Here is a 24422-nt window from a genome sequence, read left to right as displayed (position 1 = left end):
ATGCTGTTGGGCTCCAAGTTCCATCAGCTCCAGCCAATGGTCAGGGATGATAGGAATTGTAGTCCAACATTGAGTAAACCCCAGGTTTTCCATCCCTATTAACAGGGAGTCAAACCCCATAACATGCTGCACACCTAATTTCAAGACTGAAGGACACTAAATACCAGCACTTCATTCTTGCCTCGATTGATTTCCATTTCAGCCACAAGTGACAGAGTTTAGTGTTTCTGCTGCCTCTCTGAATATGATGTAAGTGTGAGAGGGCACTAGGTGTCACTAGCATAATGTTGGTTCTGTAGCTTCAATCTCTGTGCATCTTTACCCAAGAATTTCAGCTAGAATAGATGGTGAAAAGCATGAGGGAAAAGACAGAATTCTGTGGGTCCCAATAGGGGCTGTGCATTAATCTCCCAGCGCTGCTTTCTGAGGTCTACCCTCTGGAAAGAAGGTTTTTTTAAAAAAAGAAAGGTAAAGGACCCCTGACAGTTAAGTCCAGTCGCGAATGACTCTGGAGTTGCGGTGCTCATCTCGCTTTATTGGCCGAGGGAGCCGGCGTACGGCTTCTGGATCATGTGGCCAGCCTGACTAAGCCGCTTCTGGCGAACCAGAGCAGCGCACAGAAACGCCGTTTACCTTCCCGCCAGAGCAGTACCTATTTATCTGCTTGCACTTGGACATGCTTTCGCACTGCTAGGTTGGCAGGAGCAGGGACTGAGCAACGGGAGCTCACCCCGTCGCGGGGATTCGAACCGCCGACCTTCTGATCAGCAAGCCCTAGGCTCTGTGGTTTAACCCACAGCGCCACCCGCGTCCCTCTAGAAAGAAGTAGTGCCTTTTAAAAAGTGTTTGGCACACCCAGAGAAGTCCAGGGCAATCACGAGGGTCATACTTCCTCTGTGCATCTTGAGACACATCTCTGACCATCTCTGGGTGACCAGGGCAGGTTCCATCCCAACTTTGGGCCAAAAGTCCCATTGAAAATGATCTACATAATAACCAAGGGAGTCTGGAACAACTCTCCCTCCAGGAGATCCTTAGGCAGGTGCCCAATTTATACATTGTATTCTAGCAGGAGATATCAGTTTCTTACCACACCTTCTTTTTTAAAAATTAGATCTCAACCGACACTTCAGATTCCAAGAATTGAATATGAAGATCCTGATGTTGGTGGAAGGAATCGCTGGAAGTATTTTGAACGGTGGGAACTGAACAGAGCAAATCATACTCGGTTGCAATACGTGTTTTTATCATGACCAAATAAATGAGTATTCCACCAAAATATGTGGAAAGGACATTTCTGTATTTCAGTTTCCCAAGGCATGGGAGTGTCTTGATCATATCATTTGATTTCATGTGTGTGTGAAGGCTGTCAATCACAAGAAGCACCTCTTGTAATCTATATCATGTTAGACACCCACATGTCTCCATCCAGGCAAGGAAGAGGCATCACCAGAGTTTGAGGACATGTTGCAGCCAGGAGGGCAGAGAGCAGGACTTGCTAAGGGTGTAGACTGAGCGGGGGCACGGCTGGGAGAGTCTCATGGGCGAGATAGAAAGGCCGGAAGGACCACAAATTGCCCCTCAAAGGCATCTTAAGCAATAGCCTACCTCTAAATATGAGAATAGTGACTGAAAAGTGTCCATTACAACTGCAAGGTAGCTAAATAATAAGCTTGTTAATGGACCAGACAGCCTAGGAGAGCTGTGCTAACTGAGGAAATGTTCTGCTTGTTTCCTTCCCTGAGTTTGCCTAAACTCACTTTTCTCTCTTTTCAGACCTTTCATCCCATTTCATAAGCCGATGCCACTAAATGTTGTCTATGCAATGTCCAAGTAAGTAATGATATGCTGGCCTAAGTTTGTTCTCACATGGTGATCCCGTTGTTTTTCAAGAAGCTGATGTTTCTAGTATTGAAAAGTCCAAAAAAGAAAAAAGAAAGGAAGAAACTTTCCCCCGTAGGAGAGGGTTGGCTGTTCTTAGTTATCTGATCCTTGGTTGGTTGACTGACTAAATGATTGGCAAAGATAAGGAGGGAAACATTGACTTCCCAATCCCTAGAATGACCCTGTGGAAGGCATGCAGGTGCCAGCCCAGTTCACAGGTCCAGTTATACCTTGACAAATTAGAAAGCAAATTTCTGTGGGGTGGGGACTTCAGGTAATTTTTTGGGGGGGGGGAGTGGGAGGGAGTTGTGCTTACGTGATTAACTGCTGAAGGGTGTTTTTGCTATTCTAGTTTCAGGTAGCACTTCCTGGAAAAGCCACAGTGGCACATCCAGAGAGTTTCATACTATATTATGACTGTAAATGTTGTATAGCAAACAAAAAGAACCTTAGGTCTCAGCAGATTGTCAGTGCAGTGCAGTGCTGAGAGTGTGGGACTGTGACCATAGAGACCTGGGTTCAAATCTCTGCTTAGCTGTCAAGCAACTTGGGTACTCTCATGCCAGCTTTCCCCAGATGTTTGGGACTACAATGCCCATCTTCTCCAGCCTTTGGCCATGCTGGCTGGCGCTGAAGGAGCGTTGTGCCCCCCCCCCCAAGCATCTGGAGGGTAAGAGGTTGTGGAAAACTGTCTCACTCAGAGAAACTACCTCACAAGATTGTTTTGAGGACATTGTACAGTTGTACCTCGGTTTTCGAAAGTAATCCGTTCCAGAAGACGGTTCGAGTTCCGAAATGTACAAAAACTGAAACTTCAGTACAGAAAACTCAATACGGAAGCTGTGTGGCATGTTTGACTTCTGAGGCATATTCGAAAACCGAAGAATTTACTTCCAGATTTACGGCGTTCGAAGACCGAAATGTTCGTCAGTGGAGACGTTCGAAAACTGAGATACCGCTGTACATTGGTAATATAAACATGCGATAAACAAGGCAATCAAAAAATAGTTTGTTTCATAAAATTTATATACCGCTTGGTTGTAAAAACAACAAAAAATTCAATAACTATGGTCTAATTTAATAAAAAAAAATAAAGTTTTTTTAAAAACAACAACAATGACCTTAATTTCCTTTTAAGTGGGTGAAAACATTTTGAAATGTATTGTTTTGCTCTCCTTTGCTTTTTAGGCCAGAGACATACATTGACAAGGTGAAATCCAGGGACAAGCCAGCTTACCTCATTTCACGAACTGTGGGTACACAGACGGATTATCGGGATGGTGAAGCTCAGACAGATCCCTACAGCCCTGAATATGTGGTGCCTCCAGGTTCCATCCCTGAGCTCCTGACCCTTGTCACGCTGACCTGGGGTGAGTTGAGCAAAGGACTGGTGATTATATGAGGGCTCTTTCCGACTCGCGTGAAGCAAAGACACAGTTTTCTGGACGTTAGAAGATGGGTTTGCTCCCACATTCCACAGACGAAACGGACCCAGTTCCCTGATCTATTACCAGAGCATTTGAGTTGGTGATAAATTCCTCAGTTAGGCTCAGCAGGTTGTTAGCAGTTCTAGTAATGCAGAAAAAGCTAAATCTTTTGCATTGTACATTGATTTTAACTTGTTAATAATTTCAGGTTTCTTATTCCTGCCTGTGCTAGTGGCTAAAGGAAGATTAGTACTTTGTCCCACTGATTTCAGTGGAACCTAAGTGCTATTAATTTTAGTTGAATGTGAACCATAGCATTGTGCCACAATGGCAAGTTCCTCCAAATGTTTTTGTTATTGTTGTTATGTTTATTTGTATGCTGCTTTCTCATAATTATGGTCAAGACAGCTTACAGAAACAGTAAATGAAACGACAATATATAGGATATTCATAAATAAGAACAACCAGAAAAAATACACATCTAGCTTACAGACCTTTCACTAACAAAACCAAATCCCGAAAAATACCAGTAGCAGAAATTGCTGTTGGCATCCATCTGTCTGGAGAGACAGTGGAGTGTGGCTCCAGGGATGAAGTCAAACTGCTGTGTTAGCAGTGACCTCACTGTGATGCAAGTCTGGGCAGTGTGTCTGGAGGTTCTGGGCTGCCCAGAGGACAAGACCCCCACCTTGGCCTTGCTGACGTGGTCCAAAGAAAAGCAGAACAGTATGTTTGGCACCAGCTTGACTGCAGCAGTTGCTGAAAGGAAGCGTATAAGGTGCCGTCCAGTGCTTTTTTCCTAAAAAAAAAAAGTTTAGGGGTACTCTCAATTTGTTTCAAGAAAATCACCATTTTATAGTTCAAATAGGGAAAAATAAATTCAGTAAATGGACAAAAGTACAAAGGATATGCATTACCTCATATTACACAGCTGATGGCTCATAGCAACTTCCATTACTTCCAAATCTCCCATTAGATTCACACAGTGTTAAGCGTCCCCCTGCGTCCCCCCAGAAAAAAGCACTGGAACTGTCTTACGGACTCTGCTCTGGATTTGTGGAGGGTTTACTCCTTAGCCTTTTCTTCTGAAGGGATCCTGCAAGGCAGTGGGCATTTAGGATCAGAGATTTCCTTCTTCTAGATCAGCTGTTTGTCCCAGACTGACAAGCCCCATCTGTCCAGTAGCACATTTATACAGTATTTATATTTATAATATTTATATTTCCAGGGCAGCTTACAACAAAACACTATTAAAAATACAGCATATAATAATTAATAACAATAAAAGACAGCTGTGGAACAACAACGTTCTTTATATCAGAGTTAGCATTAAACAATTTACAACCCAGAGTGAACGCCTAATTAGAAAGCCTGACTGAATAAAATGTTTTCATCTGGTGCCAGATTCAAAGTCTATCAGCAGCAGCAGCAGTACAGAAGGGCAGCAGAAAGTGCAAATTGCATTTGTCTTAATTAACATTACAGCAGCAGAAAATATGCTCGCATCTTCTGTTATCCCAACCACGTACAAGCGATGACCAAGCAGCCTCTCTCTTTTATTGGCCAAGTTCTGCAGGAGAAATCGGAGTCTTATCATGATTACTGTAATGGGAGCATCTGCAGTTTAGTCACTTTTAAAAAACACCGGCTTTTGGCCACCTCTGAAGTGTATGTGTTTTTCATACTTCCCTTTAGGCAGGTTTTTGCATTGGGGTTTATAAACTATATCGCATTTGTAAAAAATAAGCTATACTCTCTTATTGTTTCCTGCCCTTTGAAGGACGGGGCCTTCCAGCAACCCAGGCAGAAGTGGAAGTGATTGAACGAGCCCGAGAAAAACGTGCCTGGGAGGCCACGCTCCCCCCGCTCAGCGATGCCACACAGATTGCAAAGAGGCGGAGGATGATGGAGGAAATGGAGAGGAAAGAGTGGGCCTTCCGGGAAGTAGAAATAGAGGAGTAAGTCTTTAATTTTTACCTTCCTGTTTCGTAGCCCGTGGGCCCAAGAATCACTGCTCAAGTTCCAAACAAGCAACCAAAACAGGTTCTGAACAGAAACAATAACTTCAGGAGACCATCGCTTTAACCACAATTTAAAATATTGGTGCTGACCTTTAAAGCCCTAAACGGCCTCGGCCCAGTATACCTGAAGGAGCGTCTCCTCCCCCGTCGTTCTGCCTGGACGCTGAGGTCCAGCTCCGAGGGCCTTCTGGCGGTTCCCTTATTGCGAGAAGCAAAGCTATAGGGAACCAGGCAGAGGGCCTTCTCAGTAGTGGCGCCCACCCTGTGGAACGCCCTCCCATCAGATGTTGAGGAAATAAACAACTATCTGACATTTAGAAGACATCTGATGGAAACCCAGTTTAGGGAAGTTTTTAATGATTGATGTTTTATCGTGTTTTTAATATTCTGTTGGGAGCTGCCCAGAGTGGCTGGGAAAACCCAGCCAGGTGGGCGGGGTATAAATAATAAATTATTATTAGTATCATCATCATCATCATTATCATCATCGTATCCATGATGGATAAGTTAATGGTCCTCCATGTGCAGGTGTCCCTAGAGTTTAGTTTCCAAACTGGGCCATAGTTAGTGGTATATAGTTGATTTAGATTCTTTGTCACCATGAACCCTAGAGACCTAAGTTTGGTATGGCGTACCAGGCTTTGAAAACCCTCATTATCCTAGACTGTTCCCCCACTGGGATCTTAAAAAACATCATATCTGATTTGCCAAAATGAAATTTCAGGCCTGCCACCTCTTGAAAAGACCTCATAGGCTCTTGGCAGCCAGGTGCTTCTTCTTAATTAGCGGGAAATGTGTGTGGGCGTGGCCACCATACGTAGCTGGCAGGCTGCATTTATTTTATTGGCTCATTGGTTCTGCAAGCCATTATAAAAGGTGCATGATAAAAAGGTGCACTGGATATTTGGAACAAAAAAAGAGAAACATTTGTTACATGTGAATCATCTAAATCAGGCTTCCTCAACCTCGGCCCTCCAGATGTTTTGGGCCTACAACTCCCATGATCCCTGGCTAGCAGGATAAGTGGTCAGGGATGATGGGAATTGTAGTCTCAAAACATCTGGAAGGCTAAGGTTGGGGAAACCTGATCTGAATGAGGATGGCAGTAGTGTTTGAGATCTGTTGAACCTCTTCTTTTCCTCTTCTTTTTTTGAAGATTGCAAGAAGTTAGACTAGAACTCTTAAAGGCTCTGCTGAGGAAAAGGGAAGAGAACCGCAATGAACTGATGGTCACTCGCTTGGACGCTCACTGGTTTAACCTCATGCATGAAAAAGAAGAAAAAATTAAAAAAATTCAGCATGAACATATAAAAGGTAAAGGAAATGGTAATGGAGTAGAAAGTCTACACCACTGTCTCCTTTCCCAAGCTACGGAAAGCTGATACATATTTTCATTTAGATGTGCATCTTGTCTGAAATTCCTTCTCAGCAATCCGAAGACTGATAGCCAAGGGGAAAAATGTGGAAGGAAAACTGGATAAAAGAAATGTCATCAGGGACTACACTGAATTTGATTCACAGCCTTATGCTCCTCTGTCAAGAATTGGCTACTTTCCAGACAATAGAGCCGACCGTTTCATAGTGAAGAACCCCTTTCTCAACACCTATCAAGGTCAGTCATGCTAAGGAAATCTTCTAGTCCGTTTTCCCTTTTCCTGGACACATGTAAGCTACAAAGGACATGCAGACTTCATCTCCTTTCTGTTCGGGGGAAGGTCAGTTTCAGGTGCTCTGTTGTAATCTCTGTGCCTGATAAGGCCACATTGGATCAAAGTGAGTCCTTCTCTTTCATCGCAATTCCAATTTCTCTGCTCTTCCTCCTCTTCCGCTCCCACCCCACCCCAATGCTTGCATTCTCTCTTTCCTAGGATTACTTGAGCTGGAGGCCTCTCTTCCTGACTCCGTCACTCAGCCCCGAACTGAAGTTCCCAAAAGGAGCACCACCACCAAGGATGGGTTTATTAAACGGTCGGCTAGACTAGAATTGGAACTGGCACAGGTTTACCAGGTACAGTGCTTTATGTGAGGCCATTGCAACTCTTCCTACCTGAAATCTGTCTCTTGCTTTGCTTCTTGAATACCAGCTTTAGGCCATTCTAGGCAAGAAAACTGTGTGCTGAGGCATAGGCGCCATCTTGGCTGTCAAGGCTGTGGGAATGTTGTGGAAAGTAGGAGAGGATATATTGATTAAATATTATCCCTCCTCACTCACGCTAGTGAGCAAGGAGCAGAGCACATTTCCTTGTACATTTCAGGAAGCTAGTTGATGGATTCGTGAGAATCATTTAAGTTAACCAAACCAGTCTGGCTTGTCCAGACTGGATTGTTCCTGGTAAATTTCCCCTTTATTTCCCTCTTAAAAAGAATAACAACACGGCAGTCTTCTTTAAAAGTAATGGTAAAGTTTACTTACATTCAGTTCATAGTAGTATCCTGAAGGCAGACTTTATCTTGTAGTTACAGTTACATTTGTAGAGAAAAGAAGTCTGAGCTAGGCCTGGAAGGATGAGCCATGTGCGTCCGAAAGAAAAAAAATGGAAAAAGGCGAAAAGAGGAAGATGGCTGTGTCACTAGCCCTTTTGTAGGGTCTGCTGGAGTCTCACCCATCTACCTGGTCACACACAGGGGGAGGAGGCTCCAGAGCAAGTATGACAAGAATGCCTTCCTGTCTGGAGCAACATTCCCCTGTGTGTCTACTCTAGGTAACAGGAATTCTATTTGACTGCTTCAGTGATGATACATCCCACAAATGGCACCCACAATTTTTTTACTGTGAGTGCCTGGCCGGGCGTCCAAACGTGTTGTGTGCTGCGACAGGGCGCTCCATCTGCCCTTCCACTGCGGCAGCGACATGTGACGTCATGCAGGTACATGACATCACACACACACACACACACACTGGGCCCCCGCAATGCTGGGTGGAACCTGGCGTGCCTGTGCTGAGGGGAAACCGTGCCACCTATTTTTAGAGGTTGCAGGCTGCTCTTCAACTTCTCTTGTTCCTTTTACCTTCATACCATCCTTCTTCATTCTCTTCTCCTTCCCAGCCTCCCCTCATTATCCCATTACTTTCTAGCAGGTTGGGAAAATATGTGAAATGAAGAGTGCCAATGTAAAACGTGGACCAGCTGTTACAAATGTTTTGTACTACTGCAACAGTTTTTTGGGTGAATTAAGAAAAGAAAAATAGCGAAGAGATGCTCTTCAGGTCACTTAGGCTTAGTTCCTCCAATGCTACTAACTTCTTTTCCAGATATTGCAAGACAGAAAGAAAAAGGTTACGGAGCCGCGTAAACCACTTCGTTTCCTTGAGAAGATATCAAAGATCCCCGCTCGTCCTCCCACTCCAACACTGGAAGTGCCTTCACTGGTAGGTGGAATATTTCTGACACTCTGGGGGGCCTTGGCCTATCTCCAAGGCGGGCTGCAGTTTTGGTGTGGGTGGAGGAAGATCAGAAAGGCAACAGGTAGAAATAATGACAGGCAGACAAGGGTCAGAGACAAGAGCGGAATCAGACCAGGCAGAAGATCAAGTTCCAAGGCACAATAGAGGGTTGGAGAGCTCAGAATCAAGTGGTAGGTCAAAGGCAGGCAAGGGCACAACCTGACAAGGTGACGGTGGTCCGGGAAAGAAGGAGAGAAAGTGACTTGCACAAGAGTGCAGGACACTGCAAGTGCTTGCTCACCGTCCTCCCTGAGCTGGGCAGCAGCACTGGAGTGGGGAAATGGGACATTCTGGGATCAAATCAGAAGCTGGGGTGGCTTCTGTAAGTCCGGGATGTCCCAGGAAAGTTGAGACACTTGAAGGATATGCTAGAGTCTTCCTGATCTCCTGATCCTCTAAGGATCCTAAGCGTCCTTAGAGTAGATTTGTGCTTTAAAAATCTGAATGCCCCAATCTTTCCATTGCTATGCTTCCCTTCTGCCCCCCCCCCCCATCTGTAAACAAACTAGGCTGGTATACAGGGATTAAAGTCAATAAATGTGAGCCACATTCTCAGAAATCTAGGTAATATTGTACAGATCATTCAGTGATGTCCTTTCCTGTCTTCCTGCAACAAAGCAGTTGGCAATGGCAAACTCTTCTTGTCTTTTGCAGATTGAAGAAGAGAGAGAACTAGCTGTGATTACACTGCAGAGCTTAATCCGAGGCAGAGCTATCCAGAATATGGTATTCTCTTGGTTTTTCTTTTCTTAAGCATCTAGTGGCAGATTGAAAACAAAATGATGAGAGAAAGGTGCTGATAGGCCAGCACAAGAATCTTCGGAGAAAGGAGAAATTGGGGTGTGTGGGATGGGTGGCTGCACTTGGAACAGAGTTTGGGCGGATCTTTAATAAATATGTAAGTAGGGACGCAGGTGGCGCTGTGGATTAAACCACAGAGCCTAGGACTTGCCGATCAGAAGGTCGGCGGTTTGAATCCCCGCGACGGGGTGAGCTCCCGTTGCTCAGTCCCTGCTCCTGCCCACCTAGCAGTTCGAAAGCACGTCAAAGTGCAAGTAGATAAATAGGTACCGCTCCGGCGGGAAGGTAAACAGCGTTTCCGTGTGCTGCTCTGGTTCGCCAGAAGCGGCTTAGTCCTGCCGGCCACATGACCTGGAAGCTGTATGCCGGCTCCCACGGCCAGTAAAGCGAGATGAGCGCCGCAACCTGAGTCGGCCACGACTGGACCTAACGGTCAGGGGTCCCTTGACCTTTACCTTTAAGTAAGCCTGCAGTCCAGGGAGGAGGAGAAATAAGAAGACAGCTCAACCATCCTCCTTTATTTTGTTTTGGAACAATGATATTTCTTCCCCCAAGCAAGATGTACCTTCTTTGGGCTAGATTCAAGTGGGTTTTTAAGTTATTCAGCTGCCTTGCTGGGCTTTAGAGAAAATGAATCCCTTGACCTCACATATCTATTTAGGACACACTTGAGTCGGTTACTAGGAAGAAATTCATTATAAATAGAAGAAGAGCCTGGCTGGATCAGGCTGATGACCCACCTAGTCCAGCATCCTGTTCTTCCAGTGGTCAGCCAATGCCTCTGAGAAGCCTGTAAGCAGGAGCTGAGGGCAAGGGCTCTCTTCCCGCTTGCATTCTGGGAATATTTCGCATAGCTGTATTGATAAAGACCACCAATGTGCTTTTGCCTAGTGTAAGACCTGGTCACCCCTTGTCTGCGCACCAGGATCTCCATTCCTGGTTTATTTCTCACAGTCACGTTCAGGTTCCCACCCTACTTCTCTGGAGTGGATAATCAAAGTGTGGAAATTAATGGTTCTGCAAAAATTAACTTGTCAAATACATGAAAAGCAAGTGTGATTCCTTTCCCGATATATTGTTTCCTTTCTTTAAATACATTGTGACTCTGAAGGGGAAACAGAACAGTCCCCATAAATTCAGATTTGTTTCCCTGTGTTGTCAAGCATAGCCTGGTTCTTTAACATAGGCTGTTTCTCTACCTGGAGAAATGATTCTCTTATGAGGGAGTAGGTGGCTACATTTATGTTTTATTTGTATCTTACTTGTTCTGTTTGTTTATAAAACCATATAAAAACTAGGGTAATTTATATTTTTAAAAATGAGATGACAACAATAAAGTTTGGTGGAAGAGAACATTCAGTGAAGCTGCATCTTCGTTCTCTCCTTCCCTGTGACTTCCTGACAGATGTTTGAAGGGAAGGAAAAGCGACTGGAACTGATCCGCGAGTTGCGCACCACTCATGCGCTTCAGGAGGATGGGCAACTGTTGAAGAAGGCGGAGAAGCAAGTGACATTGGCCTTGCAGAGGCAGCGGGATCTGCATGAACACAAGGTTTGGCCATAAACTTAGAGGCAGTTGACCAGTATCTTGTTTAACGTCTTTCCCTCCTGTCTCCTACAACAATGTCTGCAACAGAAGCTTATGATGGAAGATGGCATTTGGTCATCTGAGGGAGGAATATAATCTCATAGTGGGTGCTTTGTTCAAGATAGGGCTTACTAGGAGTTTTGTATGCTAGTGTTACACAGAGGAACAAGATGGCTGGCTTAGCCAGTCTTTGGAGTCATTACTTTAGGCAACTTGCGCCGACTGAGGAGGTAGCTGTTAGGTGGCTTTGCAGCTAGTTGCCTGACCAAACCCAGAGAGCGCTCATTAAAAGTTCCTCATCATCCTGGAAAAAAGTGACAAGTGGTTCGCTGCAGGTTCTCCCCTGGGCCCATCAACATCTTTCTAAACAACTTGGATGAAGGAATTGAGGGGTTGCTCATCAAATTTGCAGTTGACACCAAACTGGGAGGGGTAGCTAATGCTGTAGAAGGCAGAACCGGGTTTCAAAATGACCTCAACAGATTGGAGAACTGGGCTCAAGCTAACAAAATGAATTTCACTAGGGACAAATGTCTAGGTTCTGCACTTAGGCAGAAATAACTAGCTGCACAAATATAAGATGAAATGGATCCCTTCTTACTTTGGGGGTTCTCCAGCTGTTTGCTCCCACCATTCCTGTGTCCAACCAGTCCATGACACCCCCCCCTGCAGGTGTAGTTGGACTCCCAACTCCCATCAGCTCCGAACCACCAACTAGTGTGGGAATTGTAGCCCTGCAACATTGGAGGGCACCACGTTGCCTATCTCAGTGCAGCAGCAGCACACTATTCCAGCTTCCTTTCACGTCTCCGGAAATAGCATGCATAATCTTTTGAAGGCTGGGTTCTGATGCTGAGGCCTGGAGCTCATTTCCTGTGGAAAAAGTAACTCGTTTTATAGAACGGAGAATAATTCTTCCGCGTTGCATTTAGATGTCTCTCATGGAAAAGCACTTGGCTCGGGTGGAAGGAAGAGCCCTCTCCAACATGCTAGACTTCCTCTCCAAAGAGCTGATTCGGCTCCAAGACGAACGGAGGATCCACGCTTTTGCTATGCTTGCTGAGAGGCAACGCCGAATTCGGGAAGCCGAGGAGAGCGGCCGCCGGCAAGTGGAGGAGCGGCGCAGGCGGGAGGAAGATGAGATCTTTAGACAGGTATGCGGGGGGGACGGCAGCCACAGGGCTCAGAGGGGCCTGTCCCAGTCGTAGGGCTTTAAGTTTGTCCTGATACCTGCACAGCAAACTGAGTCAAGTGGGCTATCCCTGTGGGAATTATTTGTAGAGGACTGTTTCTGCAGGGTAAGAGGGAGCTAGACTGCTGTGGGGATGTGCAGGGCTCTCGCAGTCAAGGGAGCATAGATATCATACTTTTTATCATCGTGTTTCATCCCAGTATTCGACATGTACCCTGAGATCACCTTCTGAGGCCCTTCTTCTTGTGCCTCCTCCTCAAGAGGCCCAGAGGGTGGCAACACGAGAACGGGGCCTTTTCTGCAGTGGCTCCCTGTCTGTGGAATGCTCTCCCCAGGGAAGTTCACCTGGCGCCGTCATTGTACTCCTTTAAACGTTCCTTTTTAACCAGGCCTTTGGTTGACCTGATTGACATCCTTTTAAAATGTGGCTCTTTTTTGAGGGGGAGGGTGTTATTGTTTTTATTTTATATACAGTGGTACCTCTGGCTGCGAACGGGATCTGTTCCGGAGGCCCGTTCGCAACCCTGAAAAGAACGCAACCCGCGTTTGCGCATGCATGGGTCGCAATTTGCGGCTTCTGCGCATGCGCGGGCGGTGAAACCCGGAAGTAACCCGTTCCGGTACTTCCAGGTCACCACGGGACGCAACCTGAAAATGCTCAACCTGAAGCAAACGTAACATAAGGTATGGCTGTATTGTGATCTTTTCTGTGAACCGCCCTAAGACCTCCGTGTATAGGGTGGTATATAAATTCAATAAATGATCATAATAATAATGTCTAGATTCTGTCACAGAGTACACATTCCATACTTTGGAGTAAACTCTGACCATTCTGCGTACCTGACAGCTGATCCTTGGGCTGAACGTCTATGTGCGAAAGTAAATCTGCAGATAGATAACTTAGTCACACAAACGCAAAAGCGAGCTTTGTGTTATTTATTCTTATATCTCACCCTTCCTCCCAGCTTGGGTTGGCTGGCAATGATCATTAGGCCAAGTGAGGCAAAGTCTTCAGGTGGCAGATGCTCTGGGAGGGGAGCAGCAGCGGAAGCTCCCAGCTCACTCCTCCTGAGCCTCTCCCCCTCAACATCTTCCTCTCTTGGAGGACAGAACTGGGTGAGCCATACAGCCTCTCCGAAGGCCCCTAAAGTAGTCTGCCACCTCACGTGCAGAGGAGGAGCCTATCCCATTGTGTATATTGAAGTGAGCTTGTGTGTGTTGGAAATGAAGAACCACCACCATCTTGGCCTCAGGTAGCAAATGTATTGGACTGGCTATAGGAAAACAATAGTTGGAATCACATCAGTCCCTTCCACAATAGAGCCCTTTAGGGCTGGAGAGGCGATGCTTTTCCACAATAAATTGGAATTGCGATTAAAACTGTGATTCTACACAGCATTTAATCTAGTGCTATTTTAAGTAGAAATGCCTCCCCCCTCCCCCCCGCCGGCCAAGGGCTTCTGAAATGCCTACTCAGAAGTAAGTTCCATTCAGCAGAGGTTATTGGCAACTTAAAAGTATATTGCTTGCCAGTCAGCTCTTCTTGTTGCTTCCAGTTGATCCTGGGGCTGGCAGATTTTTGAGAAATTTATCATTGAACAGCCTGTTAATTGACACATGTCAATTTCTTTGGGGTGTGGCACCAACTAAAAAGGGGAAGAGATCGGTAGCTAAAGAATCTCTCCCCTACCCCTCCTAGAAATAAGTTGAAATGAGGCAGTTCAGAAAAAGGCTATTTAATGGGAAATTACACACTAATCCATCAGCCAGAATCAATAAAACAGGTGCAGCCAGCAAAGCGAAAGTGTTTCATTTAAAGGTACAAGATGTGAAAAGCCTTCATCGCCCCCCCCCCCACCCTTTGGACAGGCACCTGATACAATTGCATTGTAGGATTTAAAAGTCATTACAAATCTTTTTTTGGGGGGGTTGCAAGATAGGGGGCATGAAATGCAGAAAATACTGGAAGTCTACAATTTGGAAACATCATTTGAACACACTGTAAAATGGTATACAAAGGTCCTAGTGTGGAAGCACCCGACCTATAAATGATTTGTGCTCACTCATCATAGGAGATGGTGCTAAGAAGGATATTCTGCTTGGGGCTATTTCCAGGTTGTTAAGGTGCACCAGAGTACAGTTGACTCCTACCTGGAAGATGTCATCCTGGACAGCATGGAGACTACGGCTGACGAACAAGCGAGAGAAGAGATTCAAAGAGTGGCTGTGGAAATCAACGACATCGCTTATGAAATGGAAACACGGTATATTCTCAAGGGAACAGCAGCATATATCGCAGTATAAAGTATTGTGGCACCTTAAAGTCTTAACCATTTTTGTGCAGGTTCGTATCCTGCCGACTACATGCAAAGTGTAATATTTTGGTTCCCTGCGGATTGCTCAGTGGGTAGATTTTATTGTGGCATAAAGGTTTGTGGACTAGAGGCCCTTTTGCCAATAAAGTGCACTTCATAAAAGTGTATGTCACAGTAAATCTGTTGTTCTTTGAGGTGCCACAAGACTCTCCTGATGTTGTTGCAACAGACTAATTCAGCTATCTGTGTGAGATGCTGTGACCCTTAAAGCCTAGCAGATGCTAAAAAAAAAAGATTTGAAATGGCCATCTAACCTAGGAAGAAGCTAGATTCAAAAAGCATTTCACTGTGAGTGTGATGTGAACAGCAGTGCTCTGTGCCCGCCTGTGGTTTTTGTACCATATTGCAAACTTTTAAAGTTTGTGTATATTCCTTTGAACAGAGTTGTTCCAACTCGGGCATGTAGCTCGTATATATTTTATTATATATTTTTCACACCAGCGAGATGCCTCTCCTTCCTCCATTTGCCCTGGATCCTGCATTGCTCCTGTTTCCTGAAAGATAGAGAGCAAATGCAGGTCCTCCCGTTCCCCTGGAGTAGCGCCCATCCTGAGCATGGTGTGGAAGTGAGGTATTACCCTGCTCCTGTCAGATCTGGTCTTGCGCCCCCTTCCCATCATGTAGGAAGTGTCCTCACTGACAGAACGTGCACAAATATTACTGTTTCTCATTTAAAAACAAAAAACAACCCTCCTGATGTGAAACAAAAAAGAGCGGAGGAATTGGGATGAGAGAGGAAATGAAGATAATGACAAAAATATAACCTTTTGTACAAATGATCTCCTCTTTAGTCGAACACATCTTCAGTCTGAAGAAATTGTGGCCGAGCTGGTTTATAGTTTCCTGATTCCTGAAGTGAGGAAAATGGCCATCAAGGAGAAAGGTAGAAGTGTGAACAGCTTGTTTATCTCCCGAGATTACTTATGTCTTAAAAAGGGATGCGGGTGGTGCTGTGGCCTAAACCACTGAGTCGCTTGGGCTTATCGATCAGAAGGTTGGCAGTTCAAATCCCCGCAACAGTGAGTTCCCGTTGCTCTGTCTCAGCTGCTGCCAACCTAGCAGTTTGAAAGCACGCCAGTGCAAGTAGATAAATAGGTACCACTGTGGCGGGAAGGTAAACGGTGTTTCCGTGCACTCTGGTTTCCGTCACGGTGTCCCATTGTGCCAGAAGCGGTTTAGTCATGCTGGCCAAATGACCCGGAAAGCTGTCTGTGTACCAACGCCGGCTCCCTTGGCCTGAAAGCGAGATGAGCACCACAACCCCATAGTTGCCTTTGACTGGACTTAACCGTCCAGGGGCCTTTACCTTTGTGTCTTACCATAAATTTTGGATATGTTTTTTTTCCTTTTAAAAGAAGAGGCTCCTGCTGCAGTGTGAGCCTTTCCATGCCTGCCCAATTCCTCCACTGCCGTCCTGGAAGGCAGTGGGGGATCCCTGTATAGGAGTGTCTCTGCCTTTGCCATTTTCAATTATTTGGCTCTAATTCCTTTGAGATCTCCTTGCATAGCTCTCTGCCACCTTTAGAAGGCCCTCCCCTGGGGGCCTCTGTTTCTTCAAGTGTAATCCAGGGTGCATTTCCCCATCCTTGTTCTGAAAGGAGTGTGGGAGCCAGCTCTGGCAGAATTTTATTTCTGTGTCACAGGAGTCTCTCAAAGGGTGGACTTGGCAAGCCACCTGAGTCTCTGCTGGTGATGTTAGCAGCTCTTGCTTGCCAGGGTTTCCCTTTGTTTTGGCTGGCTTAGCTGAGCGGAGTTTGGCCCCTTGGTCAGGAAGATTCTCCTACACACCTGTCTCCTGCCGAGTTAAGAGAATGATGTGGGAGATGAGGGAGCCCGATGCACCATTCTCACTGTTGGCCTGCCTTGTATCTACCACTTTCTCCTGCACAGTGAGACAGTCCCAGAGAAAGCACATTCACGCAGCTCATCAGATCATTCATGGGACTACAGAGACGACCGTGGGACAGCTCTTTGAGCTCCAACTGGCCACTGGTGTCGAACTTTCTCAGCTAGCAATCCCGAGTGCAGATCTGCCTCCTGCAGCAGCTGAAGAACAAGGCGCTCCTGAGCCCCATGAGCCGCATGAACCCCACGAGCTGCATGAATCCCATGAGCCGCATGAGCCACAGATTCCAGACAGTCAAACAGAGCCTGAAATGCCACCTGAAGGTGATGGTACAGACCCCTCAGGCAGTGAAGAAACGGAAAAGAAATAAGGTATGCTTAGAATTGTGTTCCTTCCCAGTCCTGCTCATGAGGCATCATGGTCCCACCTATGCACAACAAGGCCCATCCTGGGGCTTTTTGGGGGGCAGGGGAAGGTTGGTTTCAGGGAAGCTTTGGCCTTTCTTTGTAGCCGTCACTTGAACTGTTTGCTTTTCTCTGTTCCATCAGTTAGCAAGCAGAGTGGATGTACCTGCAGCAAAGTTGGGGGGTGGGGTGGGCTTTTGTTGGGGGTTGCCGATACTTGCCTGGGAATTTTTTTCTTGCCCGTTTTCAGAGTGATGCTTGCATATGTCTCTCTGCCTCCCCCCCCCCAATTTGGTCAAAGAACTTTTTCGTTTCTTACCCAGGGGCAAGAAAGCTTGCCCTGGACTCCAGTGAAGTCTCAAAAATTCTAATGAAGCTTACCCTTGGGTGGATTTTTAACAGATTTTGTGAGAACTATTTGATCAGGGTTACAGATATGTTACCAAGTGAATTCAGCTCTTGTAAGTTGAGTATTTTTTATTAAGTTCGAGTTTGTATGTCTCCTGTGTGAACCGATAGTGTCTAATTGGGCCATAAATCTGATGTTTATAGTATTACAGTGGACCCTCTGGATACGAACTTAATTTGTTCCAGGGGTCCGGTCCGTTCGCATCCCAAAAATTTCATAGAGGCGCACTTCTGCATATGCGTGCGGCATGATTGAGTGCTTCTGCGCAAGCGGCGAAACCTGGAAGTATACACTTCTGGGTTTGCCATGGCCGGCTTAACCCGAAGATTCTGTATCCAGAGGGATACGTAAGTAGAGGTACAACTGTATAGGGATTCTTTAGGAGAAATCAGATGAAGTTTCATTAATGAGGTGTTTTCGTGTTTAAGACCCATTATGCAAACTCTTGCACATTGTTTCATAATGGTGTGTATTTTTTACAATGAGTTTTACAATTCTCATTATTCATTGCTGATGGTTTGTATATCTTGCTTTTCTAGTTGCCCCTGAGGAACCAGCAAAAGGCTTGAAGTACCTTGGACTAATATTCACCTCTGAGGTCTTCCCCCCATTTTTTGCATTGTGCCCTCCTTTCTTTCTAAAACATCTTTGTGTTTACCATATCAAACAAACCGAGAGCAACAGCAGAATAATTTTTTAAATATTTTCATAGACTGCAGCGTTAAAATCTTGAAATCCAATTGGCAGCAAGAAAAATAAAGAGTTTTGCCAGAAAAGCAGAACAATTAGAGATACTTCAAAAAACATACATTTGCCACCCCGAAGCTTAGGGTTAGGGCTGGGTTTTTTTGCAGCTGTGGGGAAAAGACAGCACACAGGAGAGTTTGGAAGTCTTGTATCTTCTCATCATAGAATAAATCACGCCCAACTACCAAAACTCTGGGACTAGAGGGAAGGTCTTGCAGAGAAGCCCTACAACCTCTCTTTGTCTCCTCTTCAAGCTCCAGCAGCCTTGGAAAGACTTGGGCAAAGGAAACCAGAGAGAGACAAGCAAGTAAGGAATCTGCAGAAGAAGGGATGTTCTTGTGAAAGACAGAACAAGAATAGGGCACACAAGAAGAGACGGAGTAAAAGAAGTCAGGGCTGGAACATATTGCTGCCCTGTCATCTTCCAGCTTTGGTCCAAGGAATGACTGGGTTGACACTGCGACAGTTGCTCATAGGACAGGGGCCATTTCCTGAAGATAGGGCATAGGAAGGTAAGACTAGTCAAAGGTCCTAGGCGTGGCCAGCTCAGGGTAGCAGGGCACAAGGCGCAGCAAAAAGGAGCTTGCGGAAAGCTCACAATGGGCATCGCTTGCCATGACACACTCGGGGACAACTGCCGAAACTTCAAGGCTTTCTGAAGGTAGGCTGGCTGGCACTTTAACCTCCCCCACCTTGGGTTTTCTGTTCTTTTCAAGGACCATCACCTTGTTCTAGAACCACAGACTGCTGTGCATTGAGGGATGAAATGGTTGAGTGTCCTTTGGGTTGGAGGAGTCCACACCTTTTGGCCTAGATGGTCTACGAAGAAGGAGTAATACCTCCTCCTAATGCATCTCTTCTCCAGATCTGCCTGTGAGCCAGATGGAGGATATGGGCAGAGAACGCAACAGTTGTGGGAGAGCCAAGGGCAAACAGAAGCGGAGTAGGGGTGGGAAGGTTAAGCAATAGGGAGAAAATCAGAAGCAATGTAGGGGTGGCTGCCCCCTCCCTCCCCCAAGATGGACTCTTCTTATTGGCTATCCAAGAACTGAAAATGGGAAGTGCCAGCCTCCCAGGAGGACTTCAAGCGTCTTCCCACAACTTCTGCTCTGCCCCAACCTGGCTGTCGCTTGTATGATTAATAAAAATGAAGAGGAGTCTTTTTTGCAATATATTTTTTTAATTTATTGAAGCAGTAGTCACATGACCTTGCATCTAGCCTTTTAGTATAGTAACAGAATAGATCTGACCAGTCATTCGGCTTGAAAAAGAAATTTTCTTTTGCGCAAACAGACATCACATTGAATACATACATTATCCAGGACTGAAACCCAGCTCAGAGATAGCAACGTGCCGATTTGTTGGAGGAACAGCCCCACAAGACATGGTTATTATAAACTCTTCACACCATCACCAGATTTACTCAGGGGCTCAAAGAAAGGAAGTGCATTATAATATGTCTCAGCACATCTTGCAGATAAAGTAGGGTCATCTAGGATGATAACTGTCAAAGGGTTCCTCTTCCTTTCCATCAAATCAAATGGTTTGGTGGAAGACAGAAGCTGTTATCTCTTGCAAAAGTATCACAGATTAATACAGACCATTTAAGAAAACATGCTAGCTCCCTGTGTTTATTATATAAAGAGTCAAATCCCCCTTGTTGGGCGGGGCGAGGAGCAGTTCTGGGAAAAGGTGAATAGGAGCAGAAGAAGAGACTTTTAATGGAGGTGGGATACAGAAAAGTTCCAAGAGTTTTGAAATAAAGACCACACACTTTGTATTTTTAAATTTCATGTCCAGGCTAACCTACTTTTTATTTAATGCAAATTACAGTACCAGTTAACTATTTCCGAACCAAGTCACACAGAACAAAATGTATTTACAAAGGAGCAGAAGGGAGGAGGCAAAATAATAAAACATTAAGCATACTCTCCACAAAAAAGTTTATATTTAAAATGAAAAAATTAATCAGTCACAGAGGCATTCAAGTAGTAATAATGTTATACATGTTTTGCTTCTTCTTTGAATCAAGACAGCTTTGTACGTGTATGCAATAGTTTGTATACAACCCCACAGTCCATTATATATAGATTTTAGATTTTCTGCTTTTAAGATGGAAGTGATCACGGTAATTGTGTGCACAAGCCCAAGTGATCTATCAGCAACATAGTAACAAACGCAAATTTTACAGGCAAGCATATTATTTATATATATAAACGTTCATTTATATATATAAATTGTTTTTTTCCAAAAAACCAAGAACAAACAACACAAGGAAGGAAAATATGTATCTCAAGCTAACCCTTTAGGTACAAGTCTTTATTAGGCCTTTTCATTTTGCTTTTATTGCCTTGTCACCAATGAAGCAAGAAATTAGCCTCTATAGAAATATTGGGAATTCAAAGGCTTTCTGATGTATACACCTGGCAAATGTAGGTCCTGGGTTACATACTAAACTGTGCTTTTCATTACTGGCTTTGACCTCTAGTGGCTGGGAGTTAGAATGGATAATAGTTTATTGGTAGCATTTCTTAAGAAGCATTACTTATCTGGTAACATTTCAAATTAACACTAATTACGGACATTCACCATCACTTGGCTTATTTATAAAAAGAAGTATATGCTCAAGTATCAGTTTAGATGACTTCAGAGTAATCTTTGTTGATTCCACACACCCCTTTGTTTAAAGGAAGGGACTTCAAAATTAAGAGAGTGTCTTGATTGACTTTCAGCTGGGGACACAGAATATTGTTAATGCCATCTCAGGGACATGCACAGTTGCAATGCAGACAAAGGATAGATCAAGAGACCATTAAGGTACTTCATTTAAAAACAAGCCACAAAAACAGACTTCGGAGTGGACTGTCAGAAACAAAATGCTATCACTGACCTTTGTGTCACCAGAAAAAGTGCAGCCTCTGCCTTACTGGAATGAACACAAGATGATTACAAAAAGACAAAAAGCCAAAAACAAAACAGCAACCTTTGGTTTGATAAAAAGTTCAGCATTTTGCCACCGAAGAGAATCTCACGTGGAATACTAACAAGGTCAAACACACAAGTGAGCAGAGTTTTCAAAGCAAGGCCTTTGTGCTGGGCACAGAAATTAAGGTCAACTTCAAAATGACTTTTATAAGAAAATAAAACTTCGGGGTGAGAGGGAGGGCAAGTGATAATCTACAACTACAGACTCTCAATACCACAGATTAATCTCTGGCCAAAAAAAGCAGAAAGGATGTGTGAGTGAGACCCCAATTCTTCCACCCCCCTGCTGCCCCCACCCCCATTCCATGACAGCTTCTTTGCAAAGCCCTATTTTGCCTCTACAGAAACAAAGACTAAACTAAAGCTCCTAGCTAGAAGCTGTTGTCTACAAGTAACTCTGGACAAACGTACTGGGAAAAGACGAGCAAAATGTAAACTTGCCACTTAGATGCCAAGATAGCAAACGTAAAATGAAACCGGTCACTGCTATTGTGGGCAAGGGAGAGAAACTTTTAAACGCCTAAGAACAAAGCCATGGTTTGAAGTAAAAATAAAAATAAAAATTGAATGAATTTTCTTTTTAATTATACTACTGACATGAAATAACTCAAAGAAGGGAAGCAAAGATTTCCATGTGTGAGACATCTGGTACAAAAAAAGGAATAAAATAAAATTAAAAAAAATTATGGAAGCAAAGGCACTCCAAACTATATAGATATACTATACATCGCTAGAGTTATTGTTACAATAATACAGGCCGGTTATCTACTGTACAGAGTTAAAACTATATGGCTTTAAAAAGCTCGTCTACATTTTGTCTGATTATTAAAACAGATTTAACTGCCCTGAATGGTAACGTTTTGCTCATTAACAGCAGTTCCTGGGTCCACATATTTACATACAAAGCAATACAACTCAAAATTTTAAGAACAACTAATGTACAAACTTGAATTTGGTGAGGAGCTTTTGTCTTCTTTATTTACAAAAATGGTATTGAAACACCTGGATCTAGATTTGTATAAAATTTTGTCTGCAGTCCCGCCATGATCCTCGAGAAAATAAAACCATCAGGATCTCAGTTTACACATACATACACACACACATACACACACACACAAAACAATTTTTTAAAAAAAACAATTAACGCTTTTCATTCTTCTTCCCTGCTAGCATCAAACTAACAGAAAGTAATGCAAATCCTAAGACACCATCTCTCTCCTGAGCCTAGACTGTCCTGCTCTCCTGACTGCAAACTGAGTTTTCTCTATGTCATCCTCCTGCTTGTTCAAGTGTCTCAAGAGCTCTGATCGTGAGGGCTATAAATCAACATGGAAGACACCTATAGGCTCCTTTCCTGCAGCAAGGTCCCCTTCCGGGCCTCTCATTCGCCATAGGCTCATTTATAGAAAACTGGAGTGTTCAAACAAATATGGGTTCCATACCCATTCCCCTTGAAGCTGTTGTAATAACCATGTATCTGAACTTTCTGTTCATCCTTTTTTGAGACAGCCCAACAGCTCCCTCCTTGAGAAGCACCTTTAATCAGATTAGACTCTCAGAGCACCCAGCTTCATAAACATGAGAAGAAAGAGGAGGCCCTGTTGCCTTCCGGTTTCCCCCGGGCCAAATCAGCAAATCATGTTTCAAAAGATTCAACAATGAAATAAACTCTCACAAGCACCAAGATGACTGAGATTCATTTGAAGGAGTGTAAGGCTAGGTGAGCACATCTCTCAAATCCAAGTAGAAAGCCAGACATAAAGAGCCTGTCTCGGTTGCTCCGGCAGCAATGGCATTCCTTCTTGCAACGTCCCTAACGCCTTTCAAGAAGTATTGCTTTCGCTTCAAAAACAGAGAGACTTGACTTTTTGCCACTACAAAACAACCCAGAACACAGACACTAGAAACAGGCATTTCTGCTTCAGTCAGACCAATTATAGATTAAAAAATAAAAAGCAGCACTGTATCTATGTATATATTTATAATATATATATATATGTATATGTATATGTGCATATATACACACACACTTAGCTTTCTATAAGTCAGCAAGAGCAAGTAAACTGATTTGTCTACTCATTAATATACTACCATTGTGAAAGCATCACAACAGCAACCGTGGAAGATCAATAAATAAAGACTAGAAAGAAGGAAGCTTTAAAAAAAGGGTGAAATTAAATACAAATTCTAGATTTGGATTTTAGAATCACCTAAAAATGTGTCGATTTGAAAGCTCTAATTGCAATGGAGGTTTACGTCCATTCACGTTATAAACCCTGGCATTGTTTTCCTGTTTGCTTCTTTGAGAAAGAAGCCAGTTTAGAGTTTAAAAAAGAAGGTGGGCGAGGTGCAGAAGTACCTCTCCACTGGTTTCCTGTCTGTTTTCTGCACCTGGAGGGAAGGTACACTTGCTCCCACCTGTTGAAGAATGCAAGTGACTGACTATGGGCTCTTTTGTGCTTTACAGAACCTTTAATGTTCAGGGATCTTTAAGGTAGGTGAATGAGCATTTTTCATTCAAGCCGATAGTCTGTGTGTGTATATGTAACATACATATCTGCAGAATTCTCCAATGCTAGAACGGAATTTAAGATCAAGATTTGCCCTTAAGCTTTATTCATACAGCAATCGCCCCCCCTCCCCTCCCCTGGCTTTGGCAATTCAGTGTATTTTAGACCTCACATTTTCCTTCCTCCTCATCCCAACTCAAAGATAGTTAAGGTCTCCTGTGTATGTTATTCACGGTGAGCAACTCCTGCTAAGCTCCCAACCAAATTCAAGTTGTGCACTACACCAAAAGTTGAAACTTCACTTAAAAATACAAGGCTTAAAAAAAGGAGCTTCGGCAGAATGAGGGTTCTCCTTTCTGTTGTGGGAGGGCATGAGATAAGACTCCTGATTCTATAGTACACAACAGCAATTGTTTGAAATTAGAAGATTGTCCTGGGAAGAGACACTGGTGTGTTCTATTGCTCCACTTCCCCTCTTCCCACCCACCTCTTCCCCTGCCCCAAAGGGCCCGCAGCAGAGTGAGCACACAATGAAACTGGTTTGAATTTCTATTTTACAAGGTTAAATAAGAACAACAATAATAAAAAAAAATCGAACACTATAATGAACAGGGTTTTTTTCCTCTTTTTAAATTTTCTTTCCAAATGTGACCAGCGTTGCAGAGCAAGACTCAAAATTACTGGTGATTGTTCCTGTACAGGTTGCTGCTTGTGACCAGTTCAGGTGGAGTTGGAGGCTGATGCTGAAGCTACATTATTGGTCTGAACTCGATCTCCTGCATTGGCAT

At 44.2% G+C, this 24422-nt stretch overlaps 2 protein-coding genes across 5 annotated transcripts in view; one reads left to right on the top strand and one right to left on the bottom strand.

The window, feature by feature from the left end:
• The window catches only part of CFAP91 (cilia and flagella associated protein 91), a 24733-nt gene extending 5424 nt beyond the window's left edge, over positions 1-19309 (top strand). For 2 of the 3 annotated variants that reach the window (XM_083593175.1, XM_083593177.1), the window contains exons 4-18: positions 1115-1198; positions 1777-1833; positions 3073-3254; positions 5092-5269; positions 6489-6646; positions 6762-6944; positions 7201-7340; positions 8586-8702; positions 9432-9503; positions 10984-11130; positions 12099-12320; positions 14474-14622; positions 15525-15616; positions 16624-16950; positions 17932-19309. In XM_083593175.1, coding sequence (XP_083449301.1) covers positions 1115-1198; positions 1777-1833; positions 3073-3254; positions 5092-5269; positions 6489-6646; positions 6762-6944; positions 7201-7340; positions 8586-8702; positions 9432-9503; positions 10984-11130; positions 12099-12320; positions 14474-14622; positions 15525-15616; positions 16624-16949 — 2107 coding nt within the window. In that variant the 3' untranslated portion in view covers position 16950; positions 17932-19309. The remainder of the gene's footprint in view (positions 1-1114; positions 1199-1776; positions 1834-3072; positions 3255-5091; positions 5270-6488; positions 6647-6761; positions 6945-7200; positions 7341-8585; positions 8703-9431; positions 9504-10983; positions 11131-12098; positions 12321-14473; positions 14623-15524; positions 15617-16623; positions 16951-17931) is intronic. The other variant, XM_083593176.1, reaches the window with a different exon arrangement.
• Positions 19300-24422, bottom strand: part of GSK3B (glycogen synthase kinase 3 beta) — a 67907-nt gene continuing 62784 nt past the window's right edge. For both annotated transcript variants that reach the window (XM_083593669.1, XM_083593670.1), the window contains one exon: positions 19300-24422. In XM_083593669.1, the coding sequence (XP_083449795.1) occupies positions 24355-24422 (68 nt within the window). In that variant the 3' untranslated portion in view covers positions 19300-24354.

Source organism: Podarcis filfolensis (genome assembly GCF_964270895.1).
Source record: "Podarcis filfolensis genome assembly, chromosome: 17".
Lineage (NCBI taxonomy): Eukaryota > Metazoa > Chordata > Lepidosauria > Squamata > Lacertidae > Podarcis > Podarcis filfolensis.
The sequence above is the reverse complement of the archived record's forward strand: the minus strand, read 5'-3'. Positions and strand labels throughout refer to the sequence as shown.